The following is a 26,711-nucleotide window of genomic DNA, read 5'->3' as shown; positions in this document are numbered from 1 at the left end:
GTAAATTACTTCATGACACAGTGAATCTGCAGCCTTCTCACTGAATCAAGATAAAGTAAGTCATTATAAATGCTTCACCTTCGGCAGGGTATCAGATGTCTTCTTTTGTGTAAAAGCTCAGTAACTCAACCTGTTCTGATTCAATATGCAAATCTGGGAACATGGGAAAAGTGGCAGAATATGCAAGAGATGACTTGTGTCTTGATGGTGGAGTAATGTCGTCCATGATGTTGGATGAGTTTAGACATGAAACGCAGCTGAGCTTCATACCTGCTGAGGAGATCTGTGAACCCGGGTTGTATGGCCTGAAGATGGTTAATCTTAACCTATGTACCAGTTCATTTGGTAATAAATAGAAAAGAAAAGCTCCAACTTAACCACGTTTCATCCATGCATACAACAAACACTGTTGTAATCATCAGCATGTCTAAACAGTGGCTGCTCTAACACACTAACAGTCCTGCTATTAATGTGTCAGTGAAGATTACTGTCTCTGTTTCTCTTTGGGTGTGTGTGTGTGTGTGTGTGTTTGCGTATTATGTCCCCTGTATACACTAGCATGCAGCTAAGCCTGCATGAACAAATGCTTGTATGTATATTCATGTGTTTTCCTGATTATGTATGCTTCATGGTGATGGTGTTGGTACAATCAGGAAAAAATTACATACAAGAACACATAAAAACACATAAATATTAATACACATCTCAGCTGGAGGATATAACACGCAAACTGTACTTTTTACCTGATTGTGCAAACACCACTGCCACGAAACATGCGTTCAATGGTCTTAGAGCTCAAAGGTAGACCCTTGAACCTTACGTAGGTCAACTTTTGTATCTTTCTTTGTAAGGAATGAAAATATCTAACCCTGTAGTTTGCCATGAAGCCCATCAAGCACATTAACGTCTCACCCAGATTTCTACTCTCTGTGCTTCATGAGCTTTCCTTTTGTACCACAGCACCATCTGGTGTACAATGTGAGCTTTGCAGATACAGTTCACTGAATCTCAGGCAACAGAAGAAAGGTTTAAAAAGACAGGAGTATGCTCTGTAAAACAAGTATTTTGAAGCAATTTCATTAAAGGTAAGCCGACTGCCTGAAGAATTTTTCATAAACCTCCTTTATTTAGTTATTTTTACTCTGTTTGCTTCTTTCATTTATTCATTAATTTTGCCTTTTTAATACAGTTTTAAATGAGCTTTTATTACATTTTTGTTGGCCCTGTCTGATCATGTTTTATCATGCACTTTGGTGTTAATCTCTGCTTGAAAGATCTGTGAATTACTAAAGTTACTACAAACTCAAGATACAGAAAATGTCCTGCATTGACTACAGTTAAGTTTAAGAAGGTAAAGAGTGTTTGATGGACCCAACTCAAACAACAGGTAGTGTTTGTCTTTCCTGAACATCCTCCGTCCTCTTCTGCCCCCCAGCTTTAGCCAGCAGCTTCCAGGAAGAGCGGCCATGTTAGCACCCCCTCCATGTGCGCTGCAGGCTCCTACCCTGTAATTCTCCTCGACTCAGACATCTGTAAGCATTTCTATCCGACCACAGGACACAAAATAGAAAGTTTGTAGACGAAGGCTGTGATTTGGATGTATATAAATAAAGTTGCGAGCATAGGAGAGGCTGCTAATATGAAAGGAGGACAGAATGTGGGAGGTCCAGAGGAGCGGGACACCCAGGTCATCAAAGACGAGGGACAAGAAGCAAAAAGGGACATTGAGATGTAGTCTGTATTATTATTTAAATGACGCCTCCCTGCCTCTTGTCTGCAGAAGATGTGCAGCAACTTTGGGGAGTTGTGTAAAACAGATTTCATTTGCAGTTCAAATCTTGAAATCTCAAGGAGTTTCATCTCTTTCTGGTCTGTTCGTCTGTGTGTTGGCACATCACTCAAAAACACTGATGGCAGGGAGGAGCATTCAGGGAGGGGAACTTCAGGAGCTGTATGTTTTACATCTATAAATGTTGTTTCTGTAGTTACATGTTCCACTCTGTAATTTAACCAAAGAACAAGCTTTCTGTCCACCAGTACATTCAATGACAAAGATCTGTCTTGCCTGGAGGGTGGTTGTATGAGTATGTCTACATGATTCAGCATCAGAAGCTGAACTTTTGGTTTTTTCATTTAGTTCCAATGTATATTGCTGTCTTTTTTTGTTGCATGAACCACATCTGCACTGATGAGATGGGACCAACCTGCGCAAATATGAAGAACAAACTACAAAAATACAATAACATTATCTTAAAAGTGCATGTCATCTGGATTTTTGGATTTATGTGTCACAAATTGTGTCTTTGGTAAACATTTTCACACTTCTTTAGTGACTTCAGATCTGTTTCTGTACAAACCATAGCTTCCTCAAGCACCAAATTGATTTATTTTACATTTGGCATCTTATTCTTTCATATTCATATCACTTTTTTTTATGGTGCTCAACTGTACAAGTGCTTCTTTTAACACTGTTTCCTATTTTTTATGTTTACTGTAATGCACCATATATCACAAGATGAACTAATAGTACAGACGACAAAGTCCCAGATTCAGATTCTGAACAACAAAAGTCCCTTGATTTGATCAGTTCAAGGTAACCAGTAAAGATCTTATAAATAAAGTATTTCACAAACATGCACAATTTAATCTGCAGACTGACAGCATATGGAGTGGAAATAAACAGCAGGCCTCCTCTGTAGTGGTCTGTCTGGGCGGCCCTGCCTCACAGCTGAGGGCAACCATCCTAAAAAGGGATGATCTGTATATAGTTGGTGCAGCAGGAGGATCACAGCTGGGGTTTAAACAACCATGCCTTGTCTGTTCCCTCAAAACTGGCCTCAAACTCAAACTTATGAGGCCCAAAATAATCAAAAGTTGGGGGCAGGTGCAGCAGAAGATGTGTAAGACACATTTAGAGTAAATCATGGCTGAGAAGAGAAAGGCCCTGAACAATTCAAGTCAACTTTAAGAAAGTAAGTGAAAGTTAAGACTGAACGTCTTTCAATAAAATACTGAATGAACAGTATCTGGTTTATTAAGCTCACTCACAAGAGGTCAGTATTAAGATTACGTAAAATTCTTGACACAATAAAAACACATGAATAATGACAAAAAATAGACGTATGTGGAAATCGTAGTAAAATCAAAAATATCTGTTGAAGGAAGGAAAATAAGTGACTGCGGGTGGGAGGTGAAGGTTGATTGTCCTTTGTCAAGTGGCTTCTCATCATCGTGGCGTTCAGACTCTGGCTCCTCTGCTCTTTCTCTCTCTCTTTGTCTAACCTGACCACAGATCATTTAAGCTGTCATTGAAATCTCTATCCAACATAAATATAACAATAAATACGATCAAAATGACCCAGAGTAGCTGCTTGCTTTGTCTCTCAGCCTGGATTCAGCCCCTTGTCTTTCTGTTAGAAACTTTCTGTTTGTTGTTTCAGTCTGTGATCAATGTCACATATTAACTGACTGCGTGTGGAAAACTGTCGACTTCCTTTTACACTGATGTAGCCATTAGGGATGCACTAATACTGATGCCATACAAACTCATGGTGCTCCCAAAGAGTTTGTTTTTATACATAGTGAACATTTCTATATGTGGTTTAATGCAGGTGGTGACTTCCAGTTCTGAAAAATGAAGCCAAAATGGAAGTGGAAAAAAATGCAGTTCCTCAAAGTCCACTTGAGGCTGGCTCCAAAAGCCATGGGAACCCCTTCAGAGCCTGTGTTAAAATACCAATGAATCATATCTACAGCCTGGTCTCAAAACATATCTGTTATGATTACAGAGTTTGAAGGCTAAGAGTTATGATAAGTCATAATTAGGGGCATGGATGATTTGATTGACAGGTGGTCACGTTATGGCTGTTTGCAATGAGGCTAAGCTATGGCCTTAGCTCCACTTCTATGCTGGTCTCTGGCTGAGGAAAAAGATAGTTGAACTCAGCATTTCCAAAATGTCAGCCGTCATCTTTGGACTTCATAAAGCTTCTTCAGAAACCAATGGTTGATGTCACAGAGACCGTGTCCACATTTTATACAATCTACCGTTTAATGTCCTGTTTCATTTTTTATTTTTGGCCACATTTTGAGATTAACTTTAGTATTAATGCATCCCTAAAATGAGATTCTTCTAGTGATTAAACCAAGGCTTACATTTATAACCAGTGAATATGGTGATTTTAGTGAATCCCAGCACACATTGATTCTAGTTTCCATGTGGAAAATACTCAGTTTAAACTGGATTCAATTATTTAGGCTTTTCAACAACTCCTGAATCCAGTCAAATACCCTCTCCCCATTAGTGCCAATTGGTTGACTTTGAGACTATTTATTTCGTCCTTTGTTACCCTTTATATCCATCTACCAGCTGAACAGTTTCATGAAGTTTTGCAAGCCGTCCTCTCCCAAGAAATCATAGGACCCCTGGGACGTTCCCAGGTGGACAAGCAGGAGAACGAGTAGGACGACGGCCAGGAGAGGGATCAGAAGGTTCCAGCCGGCTGCCAGGATGTTGTACCACTTGGCTTTATCCGAGCACTCCTGGGCCAGCTGAAGGTTTCCTTGAGTCTTCTGATCCCTGGCCTTTACAGACACACACAGACACACTCACATTATTGTGCCTAAAGCAAACGGAAAGCAGACAATTTTCTATACTTATGAACAAGATGCCCTGTTAGCGTCTATGCCCATGTACACAGTAAATAGTGAGAGTAGGAGAGCAAACTAAGGCATATGATAATGTTCCATTGTGTGTTTGTTTACAACATGTTATTCCCTTGTCTCTTTATTTCCCGTTTTTCCTCATGGACTGCAGACTCAAGGTTGTGGGAGGGCAGCGTGCGCTATGAAATCCTTGAGCAACTTCTATCTGTGTATTTTGGAACGACTCAGGCTGAGTCTTTCCCCGGCACTCTCTAATTTCCCAGGAGTACTTGCCCATTAGAGGATGCCAATTATGCCGTTTTTAACTCCCTAGACGAGCAGCCAGTCACTGTCTTTAATTTGAGTGCAAAGCCTGCACTGGGCCTTTGATTCAGAGCTGCGCCCTGTGCAGGCAGATGAAAGATTAAAAAAAGGAGTATACACACCCTTTCTGCGGTGAGTTTTCTAAGTAACCTTTTTCAGGTAGTCACAGTTTGTCCAATCCTGCAATAAGACATTTTCAAGGATCTCTAAGTGGTCTTTAAGTTTTTGTAAGGTTTTGTTTTGGTTTGCGTTCCTGTTTCTACACAGCCTCATTCCTGTGGTGAAGGGCGCACCGACTTTCTACAGTGTGTACCATCTGATCAGGGACAATAACAAGTCCAACAATGACTTAAATACAATGCTTTGTCATTTTAGAACAAATGTCTTCCTCACAGAGCATACACATTGGGGATCTCATGATACACACTCTTGTTAATATTTCCAAATGCTCTTATTTCTCAGATTAATCACAGATTTCCAGCTTGTTCTTCTAGATACGCTGTCGTTGAGCTTTATTTCAAAATGCGGCACTGGCCACGACATGCCCAACATTACAAAGCTCTCCCCACCAGTTCAGCCCACTTGTTGTGTATTTCTGCCAGTTTTAACTATCATGGAGTCGCTGTCTCATCGGTTCAGGTTGCACAAGACTGGCATCATAAAAATCTAATTTTATATTGTATAATGAAAACATTTTTTTCTCTGCTGTCTATTATAAGCCTGTGTTTCAACCTTTTGTGTTTCCCCAAATAATATTCCCTTGTTATTAGTAAATGTCACAGATTAGTAGCTGAAATCAACGATCAAACGGTCAAACTGAGGTATTTTCCCATTAATATGACTTAGTTATTGCTCCCTTTCTCATTGGATTATCCTGTGAAACAGAGGGGAAAATAAAACATTGCAATCCTACCGTGTTTTTCTTACTACTTTCTTTACTTCAGTTAAGTTGATGGATTGTGTATCCCACATTTTAATGGTAAAACAAGTTAAAAGTTGCACTCAATTTAATAAAAAGAGCAAAATGTCTGACCTTGATGGAGTAGATGAGCGCCATGAATCCCAGACAGCAGAAGTTCACGTACAGGGTGTTGCACAGCGACCAGACCAGATAGTCTTTGGGAGGATTCTTGCCGATGTTACCCATGTTCACCACCGTGGATCCAGCCTGCTTACGGGCAGACTTACAGTTGGTGAGCGGGGTGCAGTCTGAGGGGAAGTTGTAAGAATGGTTATCCATGGTTAGCCTTTTGGATGGATAGTTGTTGTTGCCCACTAGCTACAGCCTCCAAGATGCCAGTGCACTGTCCCTCCTTGGAAAGTAGTGCCCCCCTCCTTGTTTGAGAGGCTTATAAAGGCCCATGGAAAGGGAGGTGACCGGGTGAGGACTCAAGGGCAGGGTCCTTTAATATACAGCAGGTCTGTCATTATGTGGTCAGGCCTGAGAGAGACTGAAATAGAGATGCAGAAAGTCAGAAAGCTGCATGAGAGAGAAGACAGAAAATACACAGGGAATAGATGCATAAGGGTGGTGCAAAGTCTCTTCCAGCTGAACACCCATCACTTCAGGGTTCTTAGATGTTATTCAGGTGGTTGAGTCAGAAAGCAGAGGACAGCTGAGGCAAGGCTGAGCTAATAGGATCCCCTGAAGATGACGGAGAGGAGTTCATCTGAAGCCATGTCTACCAGAGGCCTCAGGGAGTCTGTAAAGTGGTGTCAGAGACCTCAGTGGATACAAAAAAAATGTCAGTTTTAATGACACATTTTAAAATGAAGGACAATTCCCTCCCAAGATATGAGAAATAATCCAAACTGGATGTAGCTTTCATTCCAAATAAGTTGATATTTGTTAAGGAAAAGACCAAACAAATGTTCCCTCTTTAAAACAGTGTATGGACAAATCAAACACACCTAACACTGTAGATGGTGGCATCAGAACAAGGCAGCATCTCTTTTTAAAAAAGCGTACTGTCCACAACAAAGATGACAAATGTTTCACTAGAGAAGGTGGTTTCATTATTTGTATGTAACACATCTTTTTTTTATTTTCTTACACATTACTTAAACACAAATCTACTTCTGCTCCTGAAGCGCTTTAACACATGGCAAGAGCCTGGTCTTGCTCCTCAGTTTTATATTTTTCAGCTCAACAAAATGTAGCTTATTCACTAACTCACAGGATAAATTCAAATTATAACCCCAGTTTTTTGCAGATTTCCACTTTGGTAGGCCACTACAAGGGAATAAGAGCACCAATCTAAAAAGTGAGGCAGGACAGAGAAAAGTTTTAAAATACAGTGATAACATTTTACATTATTCATCATTTGATTTGGTTCAATTTAAGAGTGTTGACATTTGGAACAACAATGCCCTCTGCTGGATGTTCACTGAAGTCTTTAGTAATTTGGCTCCCTGTATCCTGTGCTCAAAAAGCGACCAAGATATTTCTATCAACAAAACTTGAACAAAAAAATCTTACCAGCACAAACACTGAAGAGTCAAAACAACTGACGTAAACGTAAACGCAAACCTTATGTTTTCAGTCTGGCTTTTGTGTGGGGTTTAAAAATGTATACCTTTAATGTTTTATATTGCTTTTAATGTTGTTTTATTGTTTTATTAACGTTAACTATTTTTCTTTCATTATTTATCTACTCAATTTTATTGATTGTTTTAGCCACTTCATTTCTTATCCTTGCCCTTTTTTATTTTTCATTTTAACGATTTATATTCTTAATGTTGACATGATGATTTAACTTATTTTAATCATACATTTTTTATTGTTGTTGGTGTATTAGTCTCTATTTTAAATTCATATATTTTTTTAATATGTTTTGCTATTATTTTATTTCTGCCTCTTTTTGATTTCAATCGCTGGAAAGCACTTTGGATTGCATTTGACTTGTGTCCCGTTAATCATCTGTTCTCATCTTTCATTCCGTTACATGGAAGTTACTATGTGACTTGGCACATTCACAAATAACTACTGTATCCATCTGAATCGCACTGTTCTTCATACTGTTTGCTTTTAAATAACCTGGTGCAATTTTTGTTGTACAATAACTTACCTTATCTATCAGATAGAAGTGTACATAGTGTATATACATCTGTGATAGTTGCCATATTTTATTTTATTATATTTTATTTTATTTTATTTTATTTTATTTTATTATATTTTATTTTATTTTATTTTATTTTATTTTACCTTTGTCATTGCTATTATTATTGTTATTATACTTTTGAACTATGTCAGTACATTGTTGTATTCCCCTGTCCCGTGTCGTAAGCTGCTGTAACAAAAGAATTTCCCCCAATGGGGGACAAATAAAGTATATCTTATCTTATCTTACCTTACGCTATATAAATTACTGAGCGAGGCTGAGAGGATTTTACCTGCATACACGCACAAACACACTCACACATTCACACACACACGCACAAACATGCACACACACTCACACAGTTAAAAGTTTGATTTAGGTGACTATCAAGGGTTGAGAATGTAGTTTAAAATGATATGTTAATGTTCTGATGTGTTCCCAACATACAAGTGTTTTAATGTTTATGGAAAGACCAGAAATCTTAACAGAAATACACAAATCCATGAAATAATATAATTACATTCTGGGACTTATCAAGACCTGATGTCCGCTACAAGGGACAGATGATACAAATTAAATAAAAAATATTATTGGATTTGTTTTTTTTCTGTAATATGTTTCTTTCAACCACAATACTTAAATTATCTAGAAAAAATAATAATATCACAACCTTTTTTCTTCTGGGTCTCAGGAGGATATCAGGAACGATATCTCCAACAAATCTCTAAAATAAATTAGCTTTCACTTTCGATTGCCCTTAAAGTGACTTGAAGAATTGTTACCCAAATTTACCCTCAATACAACAGATACAGGAAATGACATGCAGGATGAAAAAAATAAAACACATAGCAGAGGATGGTTTCGATCCATCGACCTCTGGGTTATGGGCCCAGCACGCTTCCGCTGCGCCACTCTGCTTCACGAGAACAGCACCTGCGAGCCTACCTCTTTATATTTTACCTTTTATCACTCCTTGAAAAATCCCTTTATTTATACGAAATCATTAAATTAGTGTCCCTCAAATGCATCACAGATATCATAAGCTTCCATGTCTTTTTTTTACCCTCCAAAATAAGAAGTAAACTTTCATGTATTTGACCACAATGACCCAATCAACACGAAAACAGTAAACCAAGCTGCAAAAAGATGAATCTACATTATGATTACATCCAGTAAAAACAATAAGGAACAGCGTTACATTTATTTAAGACAACCTCACACACTGCCAAGCAGACAACTTGAAGTTTGAAGACTTTTCTCTTGAAATGGGAAGTTAGGGAAGTTAGGCATCCGTGCCCAAAGACACTACTTTGATAAGTTTTGCAGTTCCGGTGAAATCTGCCGCTTCGTCCGAATCAACCCTTCGAGCTTGACAGTTATTTTAAGCACACAAAAAAAAAAAAGAAGTACCAATTGTCTCTTTCATATGCAGCTCCCATTTAAAGTTGACTTCAATGTTTTGTTTTTTCCATAACTTTTGGGTATAAACCAGGGAAGCCCAAGCAGACATGCATCCATACTTTTAAATTTACTCCCCGTGATAATGAGTCATATTTGAACATCACTCTGTGATATTGATACCAATTCATATGGAGTAAATGGGGCGAGGAGTTATAGTTAAGTCCAGTCAGGGTCAATGTATCACTATCAATATCAAAGAAATAATACTTAAAAATTATTCAAAAAAATATATAGTTTAGTTTCGTTTAGTTAAATTTATTTATTATTCATCGTGTCGTGCACCTTAAGGTGCCCAGCCCATATGGACTTACAAGACACTACGAAAACAAAACAAAATAGGAGCAACAACATAAGAAGAAAAAGAAAAATAGAAGAAAGAAGAGCAGTTACAATAGTGCACATGTCCAGCAATGACCTAAAGTAATTAAAAAGCACAGTGGTACACTTCAGACATTTAGCAGTGACAATATATAAAATAATATATAATATAAGATAAAAATATGAGTCCAATGCAGAAGTGCTAAAAACTGCAGTTCATTGAGGATCCGCTTGAGGCTGGCTCCGGAAGTACCAGGAACCACATACACACCAATTCAAAAAAGCCGATCTTTACAGCAGAAATAAACATGTTTACAGCCTGGTGCGTAAGACAAGTGTAGTCTGGATAGCTCATTTCTCAATCAGCACACACTGTAGGGGGGTGAATTTTATTCTAACGTGGCGATTTCAAAGATATTGAGATTACGAGTCTTCCAATGAGAGGCACAGCTGACTTGATTGACAGGCGGGAACACTGTAGCTGTTGGCTAGGAGGCTCAAAGCACGCCTCTTTACGTCACAATCGCTCGACAGCAGCAATATGGCTGCCGCCGATAATTGGCCTCAAACAGCGCTTCAGAAATAAACAGATGGGTGACGTCACGGATACTACGTCCATATTTTATACAGTCTATGATATTTACTGGCAGTGATAATATAGAGGGCCTTTTCTGTGGTGTCCATGTGACTGACAATTGTCCAATATTTTTCCTTCTCTGCTCAAATGTTTTGGCCATCACTGTTGTTGTATCAGCAAATATGTTGCTTAAAGTTTCAAGTCTGTTTGCACAATCCAATGTTCTTTTAATTTAGAAGTTTGTAATCCATGTGCTTGCAAGAGTCTTTAGTCTCATTCGTCATACAGAAAAAAAATAGGAAGTCACAAATGGGGGGTACTTTACAATGTTGAGTCAGAGGAAGGTGTCACTGAAGCTGCTTCTTTACAAGCATATAAAAGAGGAAATGTTAAAGGATAGTATATTAATATATTGGGAAAAAAATGAAACATATACACTGTTCCTGTATACTTTATTTTGTCACACACATTCTTATACTTTGCTATAATTCTTTCATACAGTTGATGGGATGCTGTGCAGTGTTATAGTTTAGGTATCAAGGGTAGTATTAGAAAACAAACAGCAATCCGCATAACTTTTCCCTTTGCGTGAATAGTGCAACTTTCCATCAACTCATTCCAATAGAATAAAACATAAATGATGTATATTTATGTATACTTAATATATTTGGAGTTGATCCTTTGAATGGGGTGGCTACTGTTAGCAGCCTACTGATAAAATATACTTTCTGTGGACCTAAGTTGCTGGCCTGTAATTGCCCCAAACAGTTACATTGCAGCAATCAACTGTAATAATTCCACAACAACATGAACATGCTAGTTGTTAACAAAATCAAAATAGGACCCTACTTTAAGAAAATCAGGAATACTCCTGTAAGAAGATACTAAACTTCAACACTTAACCTTGTGGTAAAGATACATTGTGCAAAAAAAATGAGGATCCTTTACACTGCAGAAAGACTCTGTAAGGACTGAGAACTTTCTATATCTGACATATGATGAAACCATTCAGAAAGCACTCCTGTGTCACACTCCACACACCATTTTCTGACAGCATGGTGCAGCCTGTGTCCTGGATGGATTTATCAGGCTGTCTATCCCCCCATTTGGTAAAGGTCAGAGGTCTGTTATTCATATCCACCACAAAATCCCCCTCTGTTTTTTTATTATTGACATTAATCCAAGCCATTTTGTAAACATCCCCAAAGAACTGAGTCAGTATGTTGTTCTCCTCCTCGTTCTGGGGTAAAGCCAGCTCCAAGCCTCTTTGGGTGCAGAACTCGACAGCTTTGGAGAAGGAGTCTCTCTCTTTGTAGGACACAAAGTATTTCTGACCAACTCGCCGCACAAAGTCGTAGTTTATAGCTGAGGGGAGAAAATTTGATGAAGGAAATCAGGAAATGTACAGCTAATATAAATGACATTTTAATGACAACAAACAGAAGCGTTACAAAATTGGAGAGACTTAAAAAAAAAAAAAGCACATATGTTAACAAAATGCCAACAGAGTTTAAAAGTAATGAGTTGAGTTTTAAAGACATCAGATGTTGTTCTTGTAGAGTTTGATCATAATACTTACACAACTCTAACCTAGCAACACTCTCCTTTAAGACTCTGAGGTCCACGCAACTGGAATCAAGGCCACCTGGATCAAACCGAATCAAGTTACATTAGAAAACTTTGCCTGTTGATATTCATAGATGTGTTCATGCTGGCTGATTTGTTATTGTGTAAAATAATCAGGCGCAGAAATGTGTCCAGACTAATCTCATGAAATACTTTACCTTGTTGACATGTTCCTCTGTGTCCTGGTCTGCCTACCTCTCCGGGCAATCCCCTTTCTCCCCTATCCCCTAAAGAGAAGAGAGAGTGACTTTAAACAAGACTGAAGCAAACGTTAGCTCAGCTCAGGAAACACAAAGTGATGGAAACTACAAGGAACTGATCAAGGATGGAAGTTGGGAGGTTGGATTGCAGCTATCAAAAACAAATAAATCTATTCATTCGAGTGAAGCTGACAATAATCACCTTTTAAACCGTCTACACCTGGAACTCCAGGATATCCGAGACGCCCAGGTGCTCCTGGTGCTCCCAATGCACCAGGAAACCCAGGCAATCCTTGGCTACCCTTGGGACCAGGAGGACCTTGGAGCTGACTGAGGCCAACAGGAGCCATCAGGCAGAGGACACAGAACTCAAGACACAGCCTCATCTTCTCAGTGAAGAACTGAAATATTTGATATGTAGTCGAGTGTTTAGGCTGACATCAGAGGTATTCATTATTATTATTATTATTATTATTATTATTATTATTATTATTATTATTATTATTATTATTATTATTATTATTTATAAAAACTGTACTTCCAGATAAATACAGAATAGGCAGCAAAATTATTGTCCACTGTTTCAAGTTATTCTTTGACTTCCCAGCACTAAACTGACATCAACTTTCATTAATCACTATGAACAGTTTCTATAACATTAAATCAAGTGTAAAACAGAGGTAAGGAGAAGATCACTCACTGTGTGGATGAAGAGTGGTCTGCTGGGTTTGCTTCTTCTTCACTCTGGAACAGAAAACTGACTGAGAAATCAGATGGAACTCATGAAAAAGGAATTTTAGTAAACAACAGATGCAAAGTCTCACTTGGGATGAATACCACAGAAACTAGATAAGCTAAGTCCTAAACCCTCCCTCATCCTCAACCATCTATGGTAGAGCGAAGTGAAAACAAGTATCTTTATATACAAGAGGAAATGTTAAAGGATAGTTTATTAATATATTGAAAAAATGAAATAAAATGAAACATATACACTGTTCCTGTATGCTTTATTTTGTCACACACATTCTTATACTTTGCTATAATTCTTTCATACAGTTGATGGGATGCTGTGCAGTGTTATAGTTTAGGGCAAAACAATAAAAAGAAACATACAGTATCAAGGGTAGTATTGGAAAACAAACAGCAATCCGCATAACTTTTCCCTTTGCGTGAATAGTGCGACTTTCCATCAACTCATTCCAATAGAATAAAACCTAAATGATGAATTTGTGTGTATATTTAATTTATTTGGAGTTGATCCTTTGAATGGGGTGGCTACTGTTAGCGGTCTACTGATAAAATACACTTTCTGTGGACCTAAGTTGCTGGCCTATAACTGCCCCAAAATGGTTACATTGCAGCTATAGAATGACAGCTGGAATTATTCCACAACAACATGAACATGCTAGATGTTAACAAAATCAAAATAGGACCCTACTTTAAGAAAATCAGGAATACTCCTGTAAGAAAATACTTAACTTCAACACTTAACCTTGTGGTAAAGGTACATTGTGCAGAAAAAAAATGAGGATCCTTTACACTGCAGCAAAACGCTGTAAGAACTGAGAACTTTCTATATCTGACATATGACGTAAGCATTCAGAAAGCACTCCTCTGTCACACTCCACACACCATTTTCTGACAATATGGTGCAGCCTATTTCTTGGATGGATTCATCAGGCTGCTTATCCCCCATTTGGTAAAGGTCAGAGGTCTGTTATTCATATCCACCACAAAATCCCCCTCTGCTTTTTTATTATTGACATTAATCCAAGCCATTTTGTAAACATCCCCAAAGAACTGAGTCAGTATGTTGTTCTCCTCCTCGTTCTGGGGCAAAGCCAGCTCCAAGCCTCTTTGGGTGCAGAACTCAACAGCTTTGGAGAAGGAGTCTCTCTCTTTGTAGGACACAAAGTATTTCTGACCAACTCGCAGCACAAAGTCGTAGTTTATAGCTGAGGGGAGAAAATGTGATGCAGGAAATCAGAAAACGTACAGCTAATATAAATGACATTTTAATGACAACAAACAGAAGCGTTACAAAATTGGAGAGACTTTAAAAAAAAAAAGCATATATGTTAACAAAATGCCAACAGAGTTTAAAAGTAATGAGTTGAGTTTTAAAGACATCAGATGTTGTTCTTGTAGAGTTTGTTCATAATACTTACACAACTCTAACCTAGCAACACTCTCCTTTAAGACTCTGAGGTCCACGCAACTGGAATCAAGGCCACCTGGATCAAACCGAATCAAGTTACATTAGAAAACTTTGCCTGTTGATATTCATAGATGTGTTCATGCTGGCTGATTTGTTATTGTGTAAAATAATCAGGCGCAGAAATGTGTCCAGACTAATCTCATGAAATACTTTACCTTGTTGACATGTTCCGCTGTGTCCTGGTCTGCCTACCTCTCCGGGCAATCCCCTTTCTCCCCTATCCCCTAAAGAGAAGAGAGAGTGACTTTAAACAAGACTGAAGCAAACGTTAGCTCAGCTCAGGAAACACAAAGTGATGGAAACTACAAGGAACTGATCAAGGATGGAAGTTGGGAGGTTGGATTGCAGCTATCAAAAACAAATAAATCTATTCATTCGAGTGAAGCTGACAATAATCACCTTTTAAACCGTCTACACCTGGAACTCCAGGATATCCGAGACGCCCAGGTGCTCCTGGTGCTCCCAATGCACCAGGAAACCCAGGCACTCCTTGGCTACCCTTGGGACCAGGAGGACCTTGGAGCTGACTGAGGCCAACAGGAGCCATCAGGCAGAGGACACAGAACTCAAGACACAGCCTCATCTTCTCAGTGAAGAACTGAAATATTTGATATGTAGTCGAGTGTTTAGGCTGACATCAGAGGTATTCATTATTATTAGTATTATTATTATTATTATTATTATTATTATTATTATTATTATTATTATTATTATTTATAAAAACTGTACTTCCAGATAAATACAGAATAGGCAGCAAAATTATTGTCCACTGTTTCAAGTTATTCTTTGACTTCCCAGCACTAAACTGACATCAACTTTCATTAATCACTATGAACAGTTTCTATAACATTAAATCAAGTGTAAAACAGAGGTAAGGAGAAGATCACTCACTGTGTGGATGAAGAGTGGTCTGCTGGGTTTGCTTCTTCTTCACTCTGGAACAGAAAACTGACTGAGAAATCAGATGGAACTCATGAAAAAGGAATTTTAGTAAACAACAGATGCAAAGTCTCACTTGGGATGAATACCACAGAAACTAGATAAGCTAAGTCCTAAACCCTCCCTCATCCTCAACCATCTATGGTAGAGCGAAGTGAAAACAAGTATCTTTATATACAAGAGGAAATGTTAAAGGATAGTTTATTAATATATTGAAAAAAATGAAATAAAATGAAACATATACACTGTTCCTGTATGCTTTATTTTGTCACAAACATTCTTATACTTTGCTATAATTCTTTCATACAGTTGATGGGATGCTGTGCAGTGTTATAGTTTAGGGCAAAACAATAAAAAGAAACATACAGTATCAAGGGTAGTATTGGAAAACAAACAGCAATCCGCATAACTTTTCCCTTTGCGTGAATAGTGCGACTTTCCATCAACTCATTCCAATAGAATAAAACTTAAATGATGAATTTGTGTGTATATTTAATTTATTTGGAGTTGATCCTTTGAATGGGGTGGCTACTGTTAGCGGTCTACTGATAAAATACACTTTCTGTGGACCTAAGTTGCTGGCCTATAACTGCCCCAAAATGGTTACATTGCAGCTATAGAATGACAGCTGGAATTATTCCACAACAACATGAACATGCTAGATGTTAACAAAATCAAAATAGGACCCTACTTTAAGAAAATCAGGAATACTCCTGTAAGAAAATACTTAACTTCAACACTTAACCTTGTGGTAAAGGTACATTGTGCAGAAAAAAAATGAGGATCCTTTACACTGCAGCAAAACGCTGTAAGAACTGAGAACTTTCTATATCTGACATATGACGTAAGCATTCAGAAAGCACTCCTGTGTCACACTCCACACACCATTTTCTGACAATATGGTGCAGCCTATTTCTTGGATGGATTCATCAGGCTGCTTATCCCCCCATTTGGTAAAGGTCAGAGGTCTGTTATTCATATCCACCACAAAATCCCCCTCTGCTTTTTTATTATTGACATTAATCCAAGCCATTTTGTAAACATCCCCAAAGAACTGAGTCAGTATGTTGTTCTCCTCCTCGTTCTGGGGCAAAGCCAGCTCCAAGCCTCTTTGGGTGCAGAACTCAACAGCTTTGGAGAAGGAGTCTCTCTCTTTGTAGGACACAAAGTATTTCTGACCAACTCGCCGCACAAAGTCGTAGTTTATAGCTGAGGGGAGAAAATGTGATGCAGGAAATCAGAAAACGTACAGCTAATATAAATGACATTTTAATGACAACAAACAGAAGCGTTACAAAATTGGAGGGACTTTAAAAAAAAAAAGCATATATGTTAACAAAATGCCAACAGAGTTTAAAAGTAATGAGTTGAGTTTTAAAGACATCAGATGTTGTTCTTGTAGAGTTTGATCATAATACTTACACAACTCTAACCTAGCAACACTCTCCTTTAAGACTCTGAGGTCCACGCAACTGGAATCAAGGCCACCTGGATCAAACCGAATCAAGTTACATTAGAAAACTTTGCCTGTTGATATTCATAGATGTGTTCATGCTGGCTGATTTGTTATCGTGTAAAATAATCAGGCGCAGAAATGTGTCCAAACCAATCTCATGAAATACTTCACCTTGTTGACATGTTCCCCTGTGTCCTGGTCTGCCTACCTCTCCGGGCAATCCCCTTTCTCCCCTATCCCCTAAAGAGAAGAGAGAGTGACTTTAAACAAGACTGAAGCAAAAGTTAGCTCAGCTCAGGAAACACAAAGTGATGGAAACTACAAGGAACTGATGAAGGATGGAAGTTGGGAGGTTGGATTGCAGCTATCAAAAACAAATAAATCTATTCATTCGAGTGAAGCTGACAATAATCACCTTTTAAACCGTCTACACCTGGAACTCCAGGATATCCGGGACGCCCAGGTGCTCCTGGTGCTCCCCCTGCACCAGGAAACCCAGGCACTCCTTGGCTACCCTTGGGACCAGGAGGACCTTGGAGCTGACTCACGCCAACAGGAGCCATCAGGCAGAGGACACAGAACTCAAGACACAGCCTCATCTTCTCAGTGAATAACTGAAATATTTGATATGTAGTCGAGTGTTTAGGCTGACATCAGACGTATTTATTATTATTATTATTATTATTATTATTATTATTATTATTATTATTATTATTATTATTATTATTATTATTATTATTATTATTATTATTATTATTATTATTTATAAAAACTGTAATTCCAGATAAATACAGAATAGGCAGCAAAATTATTGTCCACTGTTTCAAGTTATTCTTTGACTTCCCAGCACTAAACTGACATCAACTTTCATTAATCACTATGAACAGTTTCTATAACATTAAATCAAGTGTAAACAGAGGTAAGGAGAAGATCACTCACTGTGTGGATGAAGAGGGATCTGCTGGGTTTGCTTCTTCTTCACTCTGGAACAGAAAACTGACTGAGAAATCAGATGGAACTCATGAAAAAGGAATTTTAGTAAACAACAGATGCAAAGTCTCACTTGGGATGAATACCACAGAAACTAGATAAGCTAAGTCCTAAACCCTCCCTCATCTTCAACCATCTATGGTAGAGCGAAGTGAAAACAAGTATCTTTATATACAAGAGGAAATGTTAAAGGATAGTTTATTAGTATATTGAAAAAAATGAAATAAAATGAAACATATACACTGTTCCTGTATGCTTTATTTTGTCACACACATTCTTATACTTTGCTATAATTCTTTCATACAGTTGATGGGATGCTGTGCAGTGTTATAGTTTAGGGCAAAACAATAAAAAGAAACATACAGTATCAAGGGTAGTATTGGAAAACAAACAGCAATCCGCATAACTTTTCCCTTTGCGTGAATAGTGCGACTTTCCATCAACTCATTCCAATAGAATAAAACTTAAATGATGAATTTGTGTGTATATTTAATTTATTTGGAGTTGATCCTTTGAATGGGGTGGCTACTGTTAGCGGTCTACTGATAAAATATACTTTCTGTGGACCTAAGTTGCTGGCCTATAATTGCCCCAAAACGGTTACATTGCAGCTATAGAATGACAGCTGGAATTATTCCACAACAACATGAACATGCTAGTTGTTAACAAAATCAAAATAGGACCCTACTTTAAGAAAATCAGGAATACTCCTGTAAGAAAATACTTAACTTCAACACTTAACCTTGTGGTAAAGGTACATTGTGCAGAAAAAAAATGAGGATCCTTTACACTGCAGCAAAACGCTGTAAGAACTGAGAACTTTCTATATCTGACATATGACGTAAGCATTCAGAAAGCACTCCTCTGTCACACTCCACACACCATTTTCTGACAATATGGTGCAGCCTATTTCTTGGATGGATTCATCAGGCTGCTTATCCCCCCATTTGGTAAAGGTCAGAGGTCTGTTATTCATATCCACCACAAAATCCCCCTCTGCTTTTTTATTATTGACATTAATCCAAGCCATTTTGTAAACATCCCCAAAGAACTGAGTCAGTATGTTGTTCTCCTCCTCGTTCTGGGGCAAAGCCAGCTCCAAGCCTCTTTGGGTGCAGAACTCAACAGCTTTGGAGAAGGAGTCTCTCTCTTTGTAGGACACAAAGTATTTCTGACCAACTCGCCGCACAAAGTCGTAGTTTATAGCTGAGGGGAGGAAAATGTGATGCAGGAAATCAGAAAACGTACAGCTAATATAAATGACATTTTAATGACAACAAACAGAAGCGTTACAAAATTGGAGAGACTTTAAAAAAAAAAAGCATATATGTTAACAAAATGCCAACAGAGTTTAAAAGTAATGAGTTGAGTTTTAAAGACATCAGATGTTGTTCTTGTAGAGTTTGTTCATAATACTTACACAACTCTAACCTAGCAACACTCTCCTTTAAGACTCTGAGGTCCACGCAACTGGAATCAAGGCCACCTGGATCAAACCGAATCAAGTTACATTAGAAAACTTTGCCTGTTGATATTCATAGATGTGTTCATGCTGGCTGATTTGTTATTGTGTAAAATAATCAGGCGCAGAAATGTGTCCAGACTAATCTCATGAAATACTTTACCTTGTTGACATGTTCCGCTGTGTCCTGGTCTGCCTACCTCTCCGGGCAATCCCCTTTCTCCCCTATCCCCTAAAGAGAAGAGAGAGTGACTTTAAACAAGACTGAAGCAAACGTTAGCTCAGCTCAGGAAACACAAAGTGATGGAAACTACAAGGAACTGATCAAGGATGGAAGTTGGGAGGTTGGATTACAGCTATCAAAAACAAATAAATCTATTCATCCGAGTGAAGCTGACAATAATCACCTTTTAAACCGTCTACACCTGGAACTCCAGGATATCCATCACGCCCAGGTGCTCCTGGTGCCCCCCGTTCACCAGGAAACCCAGGCATTCCTTGGCTGCCTTTGGGACCAGCAGGACCAGGGAGCTGACTCAGGCCAACAGGAGCCATCAGGCAGAGGACACAGAACTCAAGACACAGCCTCATCTTCTCAGTGAAGAACTGAAATATTTGATATGTAGTCGAGTGTTTAGGCTGACATCAGAGGTATTTATTATTATTATTATTATTATTATTATTATTATTATTATTATTATTATTATTATTATTATTATTATTATTTATAAAAACTGTACGTCCAGATAAATACAGAATAGGCAGCAAAATTATTGTCCACTGTTTCAAGTTATTCTTTGACTTCACAGCACTAAACTGACATCAACTTTCATTAATCACTATGAACAGTTTCTATAACATTAAATCAAGTGTAAAACAGAGGTAAGGAGAAGATCACTCACTGTATGGATGAAGAGGGGTCTGCTGGGTTTGCTTATTCTTCACTCTGGAACAGAAAACTGACTGAGAAATCAGATGGAACTCATGAAAAAGGAATTTTAGTAAACAACAGATGCAAAGTCTCACTTGGGATGAATACCACAGAAACTAGATAAGCTAAGTCCTAAACCCTCCCTCATCTTCAACCATCTATGGTAGAGCGAAGTGAAAACAAGTATCTCTTTCAATGTTTGAACACATAATCAAATACGTTCTTCATCTAAAATAATGCTGAACTTTATTGCTTTTACACTCCCTGTGGATTCATGGCAATCTAAATGAGAATTAAGCATTTGTGGTGGGGAATAGTTTGTGAGGCCAGAGTGTGTTGATATTTCCCAACCTGTTGACTACAAAGATTACGCAACACACAGTTTAAATGTCTTCTGCCAAGATGTGGAGATAGTCCTGTTTAATGAATGTATGATTCCAGGCGATTGTTGATGATCTCTCTGTTTTGGTACATCATTTTTTAATAAGTTCTGTGCTCCGTATTGGTTTGGTTTCCTCTGTGACATTTTGGGTTGCTGACTTTTTCAGAACCGAATAAGGGACTAACTATTTTTTGGGGTCTCAGTGTTGCAAGACATGTATATTTGCTCTGTAGTGTTGCTAAAGTAGTGCTATTATTGAAGTTTATGTTATTAAAGCTCTCTTCACTAGCAAGGACCACGCCACACAAGGATACGAGTTTAAACATTGTGCGTAGTGTGGCCAAGCAGAAGGAGACTGAGGATGGGGGTTCTGTCTCAGCGTTGTCCTGCCAGAGCTGATCTTGACCCAGGCTGTACCTGGAATTAGACAAGGGCATAGAAGAAGCAAGCATGAGTTGAGTAGAAGGGGATAAGGAAAAAGGTTAATTGAAGTAGAGTAAGGTGAGGGAGGGTGGGTTGAAGAAACACAGACAAATGTTTGGAGTAGGCTGGATACCTTTAAGTAGGCTTGTCAGCTGATTGAGGGTGTGGTTTAGGCGTGGTCCTGCTCCTGAATTTAAGTTAACACCTTAACTTCATTTTTTCCCTAAACTGACAAATGATACCACAGACCTCCATCTGAATATAACTTCAGATATTTTTTATAACAGAAAGCAAATAAAAACATGACCAATAGATAATGCTTGCATCATTTGTTAGCATGGCCTTCTTGTACATCTGGTAGCATGGTATGTTGGGTCAAACTCACCTCCTAACGCCTGCTGAAAACTCCTGAGGTCATACAGCGCAGAAGGCTTTTGTTAAGTCTCTACTGACTGGCTTAACCCATGTCTTCTTTGTTTCCCCTGGCCTGTTGTGCTTGCATAGTCTCTTCTTTTTGCCGTTTTACCCATATTCCACTTAACACTTCTGGGAGATTTTATTGCTGTAGGATTGTCTGATGCTCGTTGGGTCAGCTGTGATTGGTTAAGAGTGTGGATTTTGAGGCAATAGCAAGATTTTATTTCATTTTTTGATAGAGCAAGTCAAATTGTGTTTGGGCCTCTGTGCCCATATTTCTGTGCAAGTTAAAAGACTAAATTGTGTGATACTGTGTTCCTCAATGAAAAAATCAAAACCTTTAAACAAACATCTCAATTTTCTTAGACTACAAAAGTGTGTGTCACGTTTCCTTCTGATGGGTAAGCCAGGAGAACAGAAGTCAGAGGGACTGATAAATCTGTTGTTGTATCAGCAAACAAATGACTCCAAGTACATTTATACAATCAACTTTTCTTTTTATTCACAAGTTCTTTGTTGTAATCAATGCACTTTGAAGAGTCTACAGTTTATTTTTTCACACAAAAACAGACAGTTTTTCACATTTTCATACATGTGTTGTGTGTAAATTGTAATGTAAAAGCACTTTGAGTGGTCTGAGGACTAGAAAAGGCACTATATAAACACACAGTTCATTTGAATAACAATCTGAGCAGTTTCCTGAAAAATATGCTTTCTGTGGACCTTAATTGCTGGCCTGTAATTGCCTCAAACGGTTACATCGCAGCAAACAACTGTAATAATTCCACAACAACATGAACATGCTAGTTGTTAAAAAAATCAAAATAGGACCCTACTTTAAGAAAATCAGGAATACTCCTGTAAGAAGATACTAAACTTCAACACTTAACCTTGTGGGAAAGATACATTGTGCAGAAAAAATGAGGATCCTTCACACTGCAGAAAGACTCTGTAAGGACTGAGAACTTTCTATATCTGACATATGATGAAACCATTCAGAAAGCACTCCTGTGTCACACTCCACACACCGTTTTCTGACAGCATGGTGCAGCCTGTGTCCTGGATGGATTTATCAGGCTGCCTATCCCCCCATTTGGTAAAGGTCAGAGGTCTGTTATTCATATCCACCACAAAATCCCCCTCTGCTTTTTTATTATTGACATTAATCCAAGCCATTTTGTAAACATCCCCAAAGAACTGAGTCAGTATGTTGTTCTCCTCCTCGTTCTGGGGCAAAGCCAGCTCCAAGCCTCTTTGGGTGCAGAACTCGACAGCTTTGGAGAAAGAGTCTCTCTCTTTGTAGGACACAAAGTATTTCTGACCAACTCGCAGCACAAAGTCGTAGTTTATAGCTGAGGGGAGAAAATTTAGTTGAATCAAAACTCAAAGAAATCAGAAATCAGGATTTTTTTCTTTAATAAGATAGGACAGTTGAAGAGAGACAAGGTGGGGAGTGTATGGTGAGGGGGGGGACATACAAAATACAAGAAAATACAATTAGAAGAAGAAACATCTTCCATTGGAGGACAAAATTTCACATGTAGGGTAACAAAAATATGCACATAAGGAGATAAAAATAGATTTCAAAACACCTTTCCTATAAAAAAAAAATCATACTTAAGTTTTAATTCAGCTGACGTAAAAACAGCTGATGTCACTTACCCTGCTGTAGCTTTGAAATACTCTCCGATAAGGCTTCAATGTCCTGACACTGGGAAGCAATGGTGTCTGTAGCAAACAGATGAAGTGAAATCATTATCAAATGGGTTATCATTTATCTGCTTTGAAATGATCGTCCACAGCTAACATCCTTCTAGCCTCCCACCCTTAAGAGGAAATGTCTCCAGTGTCTCCATTTGTGCTCTAAGTTCGAAAGAAAGGTTAAATTTGCCCAAACTGGACCTCTCCATACTTCACAGAAGCATTGAAGTTTTACCGTGTGTACACTTCCCTGGATATCCGGGGATTCCTGGAATTCCGGGATACCCTGATGCACCAAGATCCCCTGAAGGGCAGCAAGACATTCACAAGACAAAACAAATGTCAGAGCAGCTCAGCAGACTTAGAGCCAAGTACAGAAAATTACAAAGAAGATGATGTAGGTCAAGCAATTTTCATTTTATTCTGGCTAAAAGATGAACAACTCTGTCGGTCTAACAGGGACATTTCTTTTTATACAGTGTGTTAAAGTTTTTAAAACTAACCTTTGAGACCTGGTCTACCTTCTATTCCAGGCACACCGTCTCTTCCAGGCCTACCACGCGGTCCGCGCACACCAGGAGGCCCAGTATGTCCTATGCTACCTTTGGCACCAGGAGGACCTGGAAGTTGACTGAAGCCAACATGAGCCATCAGGCAGATTGTGCCAAAAACGAGAAACAGCTTCATCTTCTCGATGCAGAACTGAAATATGTACCAAGCACTGTTGAAAGGGTTTTTTTTGGTTTTTTTTACGGTTACATTAAGTGTAGGTTAACATCATTAATAGGCATATTTTTAAGTATGTAGAGTAAAAGGAAATGTTTAATTTCTCAGCAGACCATATGAGGAAGTAAATACAAAGTTTTTGCAATCTGCGTGTCTCAAGCAGTTCCTGGCTTGGTGAAAAGTAACAAGATCAATTTCAAATCTTATCCTTTAGCTTTCTATTCACTTCACAGTGCAAGAAAACATCAGCTTGTTCAAAACTGATTTAAAACATCTCAACATTAAAACAAAGATAAGGAGAAAATAACATACGTATAAATGAAGACGATCCTACTGGGTGTGCTTCTTCTTCGTTTCTTCCACAGAAAACTGACTAATACATCAGATTGATTTTATTACATAGGAATTTCAGTCCAGAGTAAACAACAGATGCTAAATCTCATTTGGGATAGATATATCAGAGAGGGAGATATTCTGGGTCCAAACCCCTCCCTCTTCTTCAACCAGAAGTGGAAGAGAAAAAGAACTACCATGAATTAAAAGTTATTCCTTTGATGAAATGATATTGAAACTTTTGTTTAGCTCCTTATGGACTGATTTAATTTCAAATCACAGTCTTTTAGCCCTTACTTAAAGGCACAGTTGAGACTCTTGATGTTAGCTGTTTGAGGTACTTATCACCAAATCATTGATAAGCACGGCCCTGACTCTCAAAAAGGTCTATGCTTAAAGAAGTCCTGCTCGTTTAAAGTTTACCTTATATGTTTTAACATTTTCATCCTGATGGCATATACATTTTTTTAACCGTACATATTCCAAAGCATGAAGTTAGCAGATCAGCAATTTTTTAGTAGACAACAAATATCACAAAACAAGATGAAGATGGAAAGAAAGAGAGGGAAAACTTCTTATGTGGTAAAGTTATTCCACTTATTTATTTACAGCTATCTTTTCAGGTATGGCAGGGCTGTTAAACAAGTGACTAGCAGGCCTCAGTGTGCTTAAGTGTCTTGACAAAATGCTTATTTGACACACAGGAAATGTGTGAGGGATGTAGAGCAACCCCCAAGCAGAGCAGAGAATAAGCTCTGCGGTTGGAGCGATATAACTCCTCATATATGATAGCTTCATTTTGTGCTTCCTTCTGCTCAAACAAACACAAGAACACAGTTTTTCTCAATCCAAATTTAATACAGCACATTAGAGCTCGACAGGTCTTGAAACATAATGCCTGACATTTAACAAGACAATTTTTATGTGTGAATCAAAACACCACAACACATTTCAAAGGTTACAAAACTGAAGGAATGAAGCGGTTAGTCATTTACAAATGAACAGTTTCTCTTAAGCAACTGCTGAGTTACCGGCCTCACTCTCAATGCAGACATTTAGTCTTGCATTTAATCTCAACTGCAGACAGAACATTTTTGAAGCGTGAATCCTCTAAAGACTTGTTTCTCAAATAGAAGTTTATGTTTTGGTTATGGATTTGAGAGAAACGGTAAGAAAGTTATGTTTTGTGCCATAAGAAGAAAGCAGAGGAACAAGTAGCACTGTTTTAGATGGTTCAGTTATAATACCTATGGCTCCTGTAACTGTTTGCAATCGAGGTAACACTGATGATGGTAATAATACAAATTGTGAATATCACGGCTGCCAGAACAGTAGCTGCGATGTTGAAGTTGCGGGCAGTTGAGGCATAATAACGAGCACCCTCCAAGTCACCAGCCCACCTCCGATCTCTGGACTGAAAGACAGAACAACCCTCATTAAGTCAAGTAGATTTTTCCATTCATTATGTTTTAGTCACTATTGTGTGCAGAGGAAAGCATGATTGTTTTTTTCACAAACTGTGATTCTTCTGAACCATGACACATTTCATATAACTGATGGTTTGGTGTAATTAATAGCAGAAAAAAAATCCCCCAAATGACTATACTTTTTGAGATACTAAACAAACAACATCAATGATGTTTCTGCATGCATAGCTGATGTTTCTAAACTCAAAGATGTTTTGATTTTTTTCTGGATCTAACCAAACATTGGGAAAAATGAAGTCCTCTCTTTTACCACATTCACCTCTGGAGATAGAGATCAGAACGCCACCAAATGTGTTTTTTGTACAGACAATTTTTTTTTTTAATGTAATTTTTCATTTTACACATATTGTCCAAAAGCAGAAAATATACAGGAAAAGCCATCAGCAAGCAGTTATCCAAGGCTGTTATGTTAAGAAGCTGGGCGTTTTTTATGTGGCCTTTTAAGAATTAACACTTTGATTATTGTGTTCTGTCTGTTCTTGTCGAGATAGTTAATGCACATAAAGACACAGTCCTTTGTTTGTTAGATTTGTTTTAAGTTCAAAAGTCAAAAATGAAAGATAAGTCATTTAAAACTGTGACATCTAAACTGACCTTGATGGAGTGGATGAGAGCCGCCAATCCGAGGCAGAAGGGGTTGGAGTAGACAAAGCAGCAGAGAGACCAGATGATGTAGTCCTTCGGGGGCTCAGTGATGATGTTCACAGTGGTGGAGTGAACCATTGTGGGCCCTCCAGGCTGTGCAGGATAACCTGCATACCCCCTCCCCTGCATTTGACCACCTTCAGGATTCATGATGGTCAGCTGAACTGTACGTTGGAAGTGCAGGCTGTAGGAAAGTGTGCACAGAGTGTGTGAAGCTGAGAGTGATGATGTGTTCCTGTCTTTCAAAACACAGTTTGTTTTTTCATCAGCTGCAAGCCATTGTGACAAAACCAACCAACCAGACCACACTCGTGTGAAGACATTCTGATCTAGCCTATTGCAGGATCAAT

The 26,711-nt window shown here is 38.4% G+C and overlaps 5 protein-coding genes across 10 annotated transcripts; all 5 read right to left on the bottom strand.

Moving 5' to 3' along the window:
- Positions 1-2,415: 2,415 nt before the first annotated feature.
- Positions 2,416-9,373, bottom strand: LOC117814573 (interferon-induced transmembrane protein 5-like). 5 transcript variants are annotated; one of them, XM_034685978.1, is made up of 4 exons: positions 8,740-8,753; positions 7,146-7,225; positions 6,002-6,692; positions 2,416-4,584 (listed from the first exon to the last, which is right to left on the bottom strand). In XM_034685978.1, the coding sequence occupies exons 3-4, from the start codon at positions 6,206-6,208 to the stop codon at positions 4,363-4,365; spliced, it is 429 nt and encodes a 142-aa protein (XP_034541869.1). In that variant the 5' UTR covers positions 6,209-6,692; positions 7,146-7,225; positions 8,740-8,753; the 3' UTR covers positions 2,416-4,362. The 5 variants fall into 5 exon arrangements, with proteins under 5 accessions (XP_034541869.1, XP_034541873.1, XP_034541874.1 ...); XM_034685982.1 differs by lacking the exons at positions 7,146-7,225; positions 8,740-8,753 and adding an exon at positions 9,284-9,373; XM_034685983.1 differs by lacking the exon at positions 7,146-7,225 and having other exon boundaries at positions 6,002-6,419; positions 8,740-8,813.
- Positions 9,374-10,860: 1,487 nt separating this feature from the next.
- LOC117814286 (pulmonary surfactant-associated protein D-like) lies at positions 10,861-13,198 on the bottom strand. Its single transcript, XM_034685519.1, has 5 exons — positions 12,952-13,198; positions 12,454-12,652; positions 12,210-12,278; positions 12,005-12,070; positions 10,861-11,790 (listed from the first exon to the last, which is right to left on the bottom strand). Exons 2-5 carry the CDS (start codon positions 12,635-12,637, stop codon positions 11,408-11,410), a joined length of 702 nt encoding a protein of 233 aa, XP_034541410.1. The 5' UTR covers positions 12,638-12,652; positions 12,952-13,198; the 3' UTR covers positions 10,861-11,407.
- Positions 13,199-18,094: 4,896 nt separating this feature from the next.
- Positions 18,095-20,399, bottom strand: LOC117814285 (pulmonary surfactant-associated protein D-like). Its single transcript, XM_034685517.1, has 5 exons — positions 20,219-20,399; positions 19,724-19,922; positions 19,480-19,548; positions 19,275-19,340; positions 18,095-19,060 (listed from the first exon to the last, which is right to left on the bottom strand). Exons 2-5 carry the CDS (start codon positions 19,905-19,907, stop codon positions 18,678-18,680), a joined length of 702 nt encoding a protein of 233 aa, XP_034541408.1. The 5' UTR covers positions 19,908-19,922; positions 20,219-20,399; the 3' UTR covers positions 18,095-18,677.
- Positions 20,400-21,976: 1,577 nt separating this feature from the next.
- Positions 21,977-24,413, bottom strand: LOC117814287 (collectin-11-like). 2 transcript variants are annotated; one of them, XM_034685520.1, is made up of 5 exons: positions 24,209-24,413; positions 23,674-23,872; positions 23,406-23,474; positions 23,132-23,197; positions 21,977-22,821 (listed from the first exon to the last, which is right to left on the bottom strand). In XM_034685520.1, exons 2-5 carry the CDS (start codon positions 23,855-23,857, stop codon positions 22,439-22,441), a joined length of 702 nt encoding a protein of 233 aa, XP_034541411.1. In that variant the 5' UTR covers positions 23,858-23,872; positions 24,209-24,413; the 3' UTR covers positions 21,977-22,438. The 2 variants fall into 2 exon arrangements, with proteins under 2 accessions (XP_034541411.1, XP_034541412.1); XM_034685521.1 differs by lacking the exon at positions 24,209-24,413 and having other exon boundaries at positions 23,674-24,142.
- Positions 24,414-24,804: 391 nt separating this feature from the next.
- LOC117814131 (dispanin subfamily A member 2b-like) lies at positions 24,805-26,642 on the bottom strand. Its single transcript, XM_034685260.1, has 2 exons — positions 26,311-26,642; positions 24,805-25,643 (listed from the first exon to the last, which is right to left on the bottom strand). Exons 1-2 carry the CDS (start codon positions 26,509-26,511, stop codon positions 25,464-25,466), a joined length of 381 nt encoding a protein of 126 aa, XP_034541151.1. The 5' UTR covers positions 26,512-26,642; the 3' UTR covers positions 24,805-25,463.
- Positions 26,643-26,711: the final 69 nt, after the last annotated feature.

The sequence above is a fragment of the Notolabrus celidotus genome, chromosome 6 (assembly GCF_009762535.1).
Source record: "Notolabrus celidotus isolate fNotCel1 chromosome 6, fNotCel1.pri, whole genome shotgun sequence".
Classification (NCBI taxonomy): Eukaryota; Metazoa; Chordata; class Actinopteri; order Labriformes; family Labridae; genus Notolabrus; species Notolabrus celidotus.
Note: the sequence above shows the minus strand (reverse complement) of the source record. Positions and strands in the feature narration are given on the sequence as shown.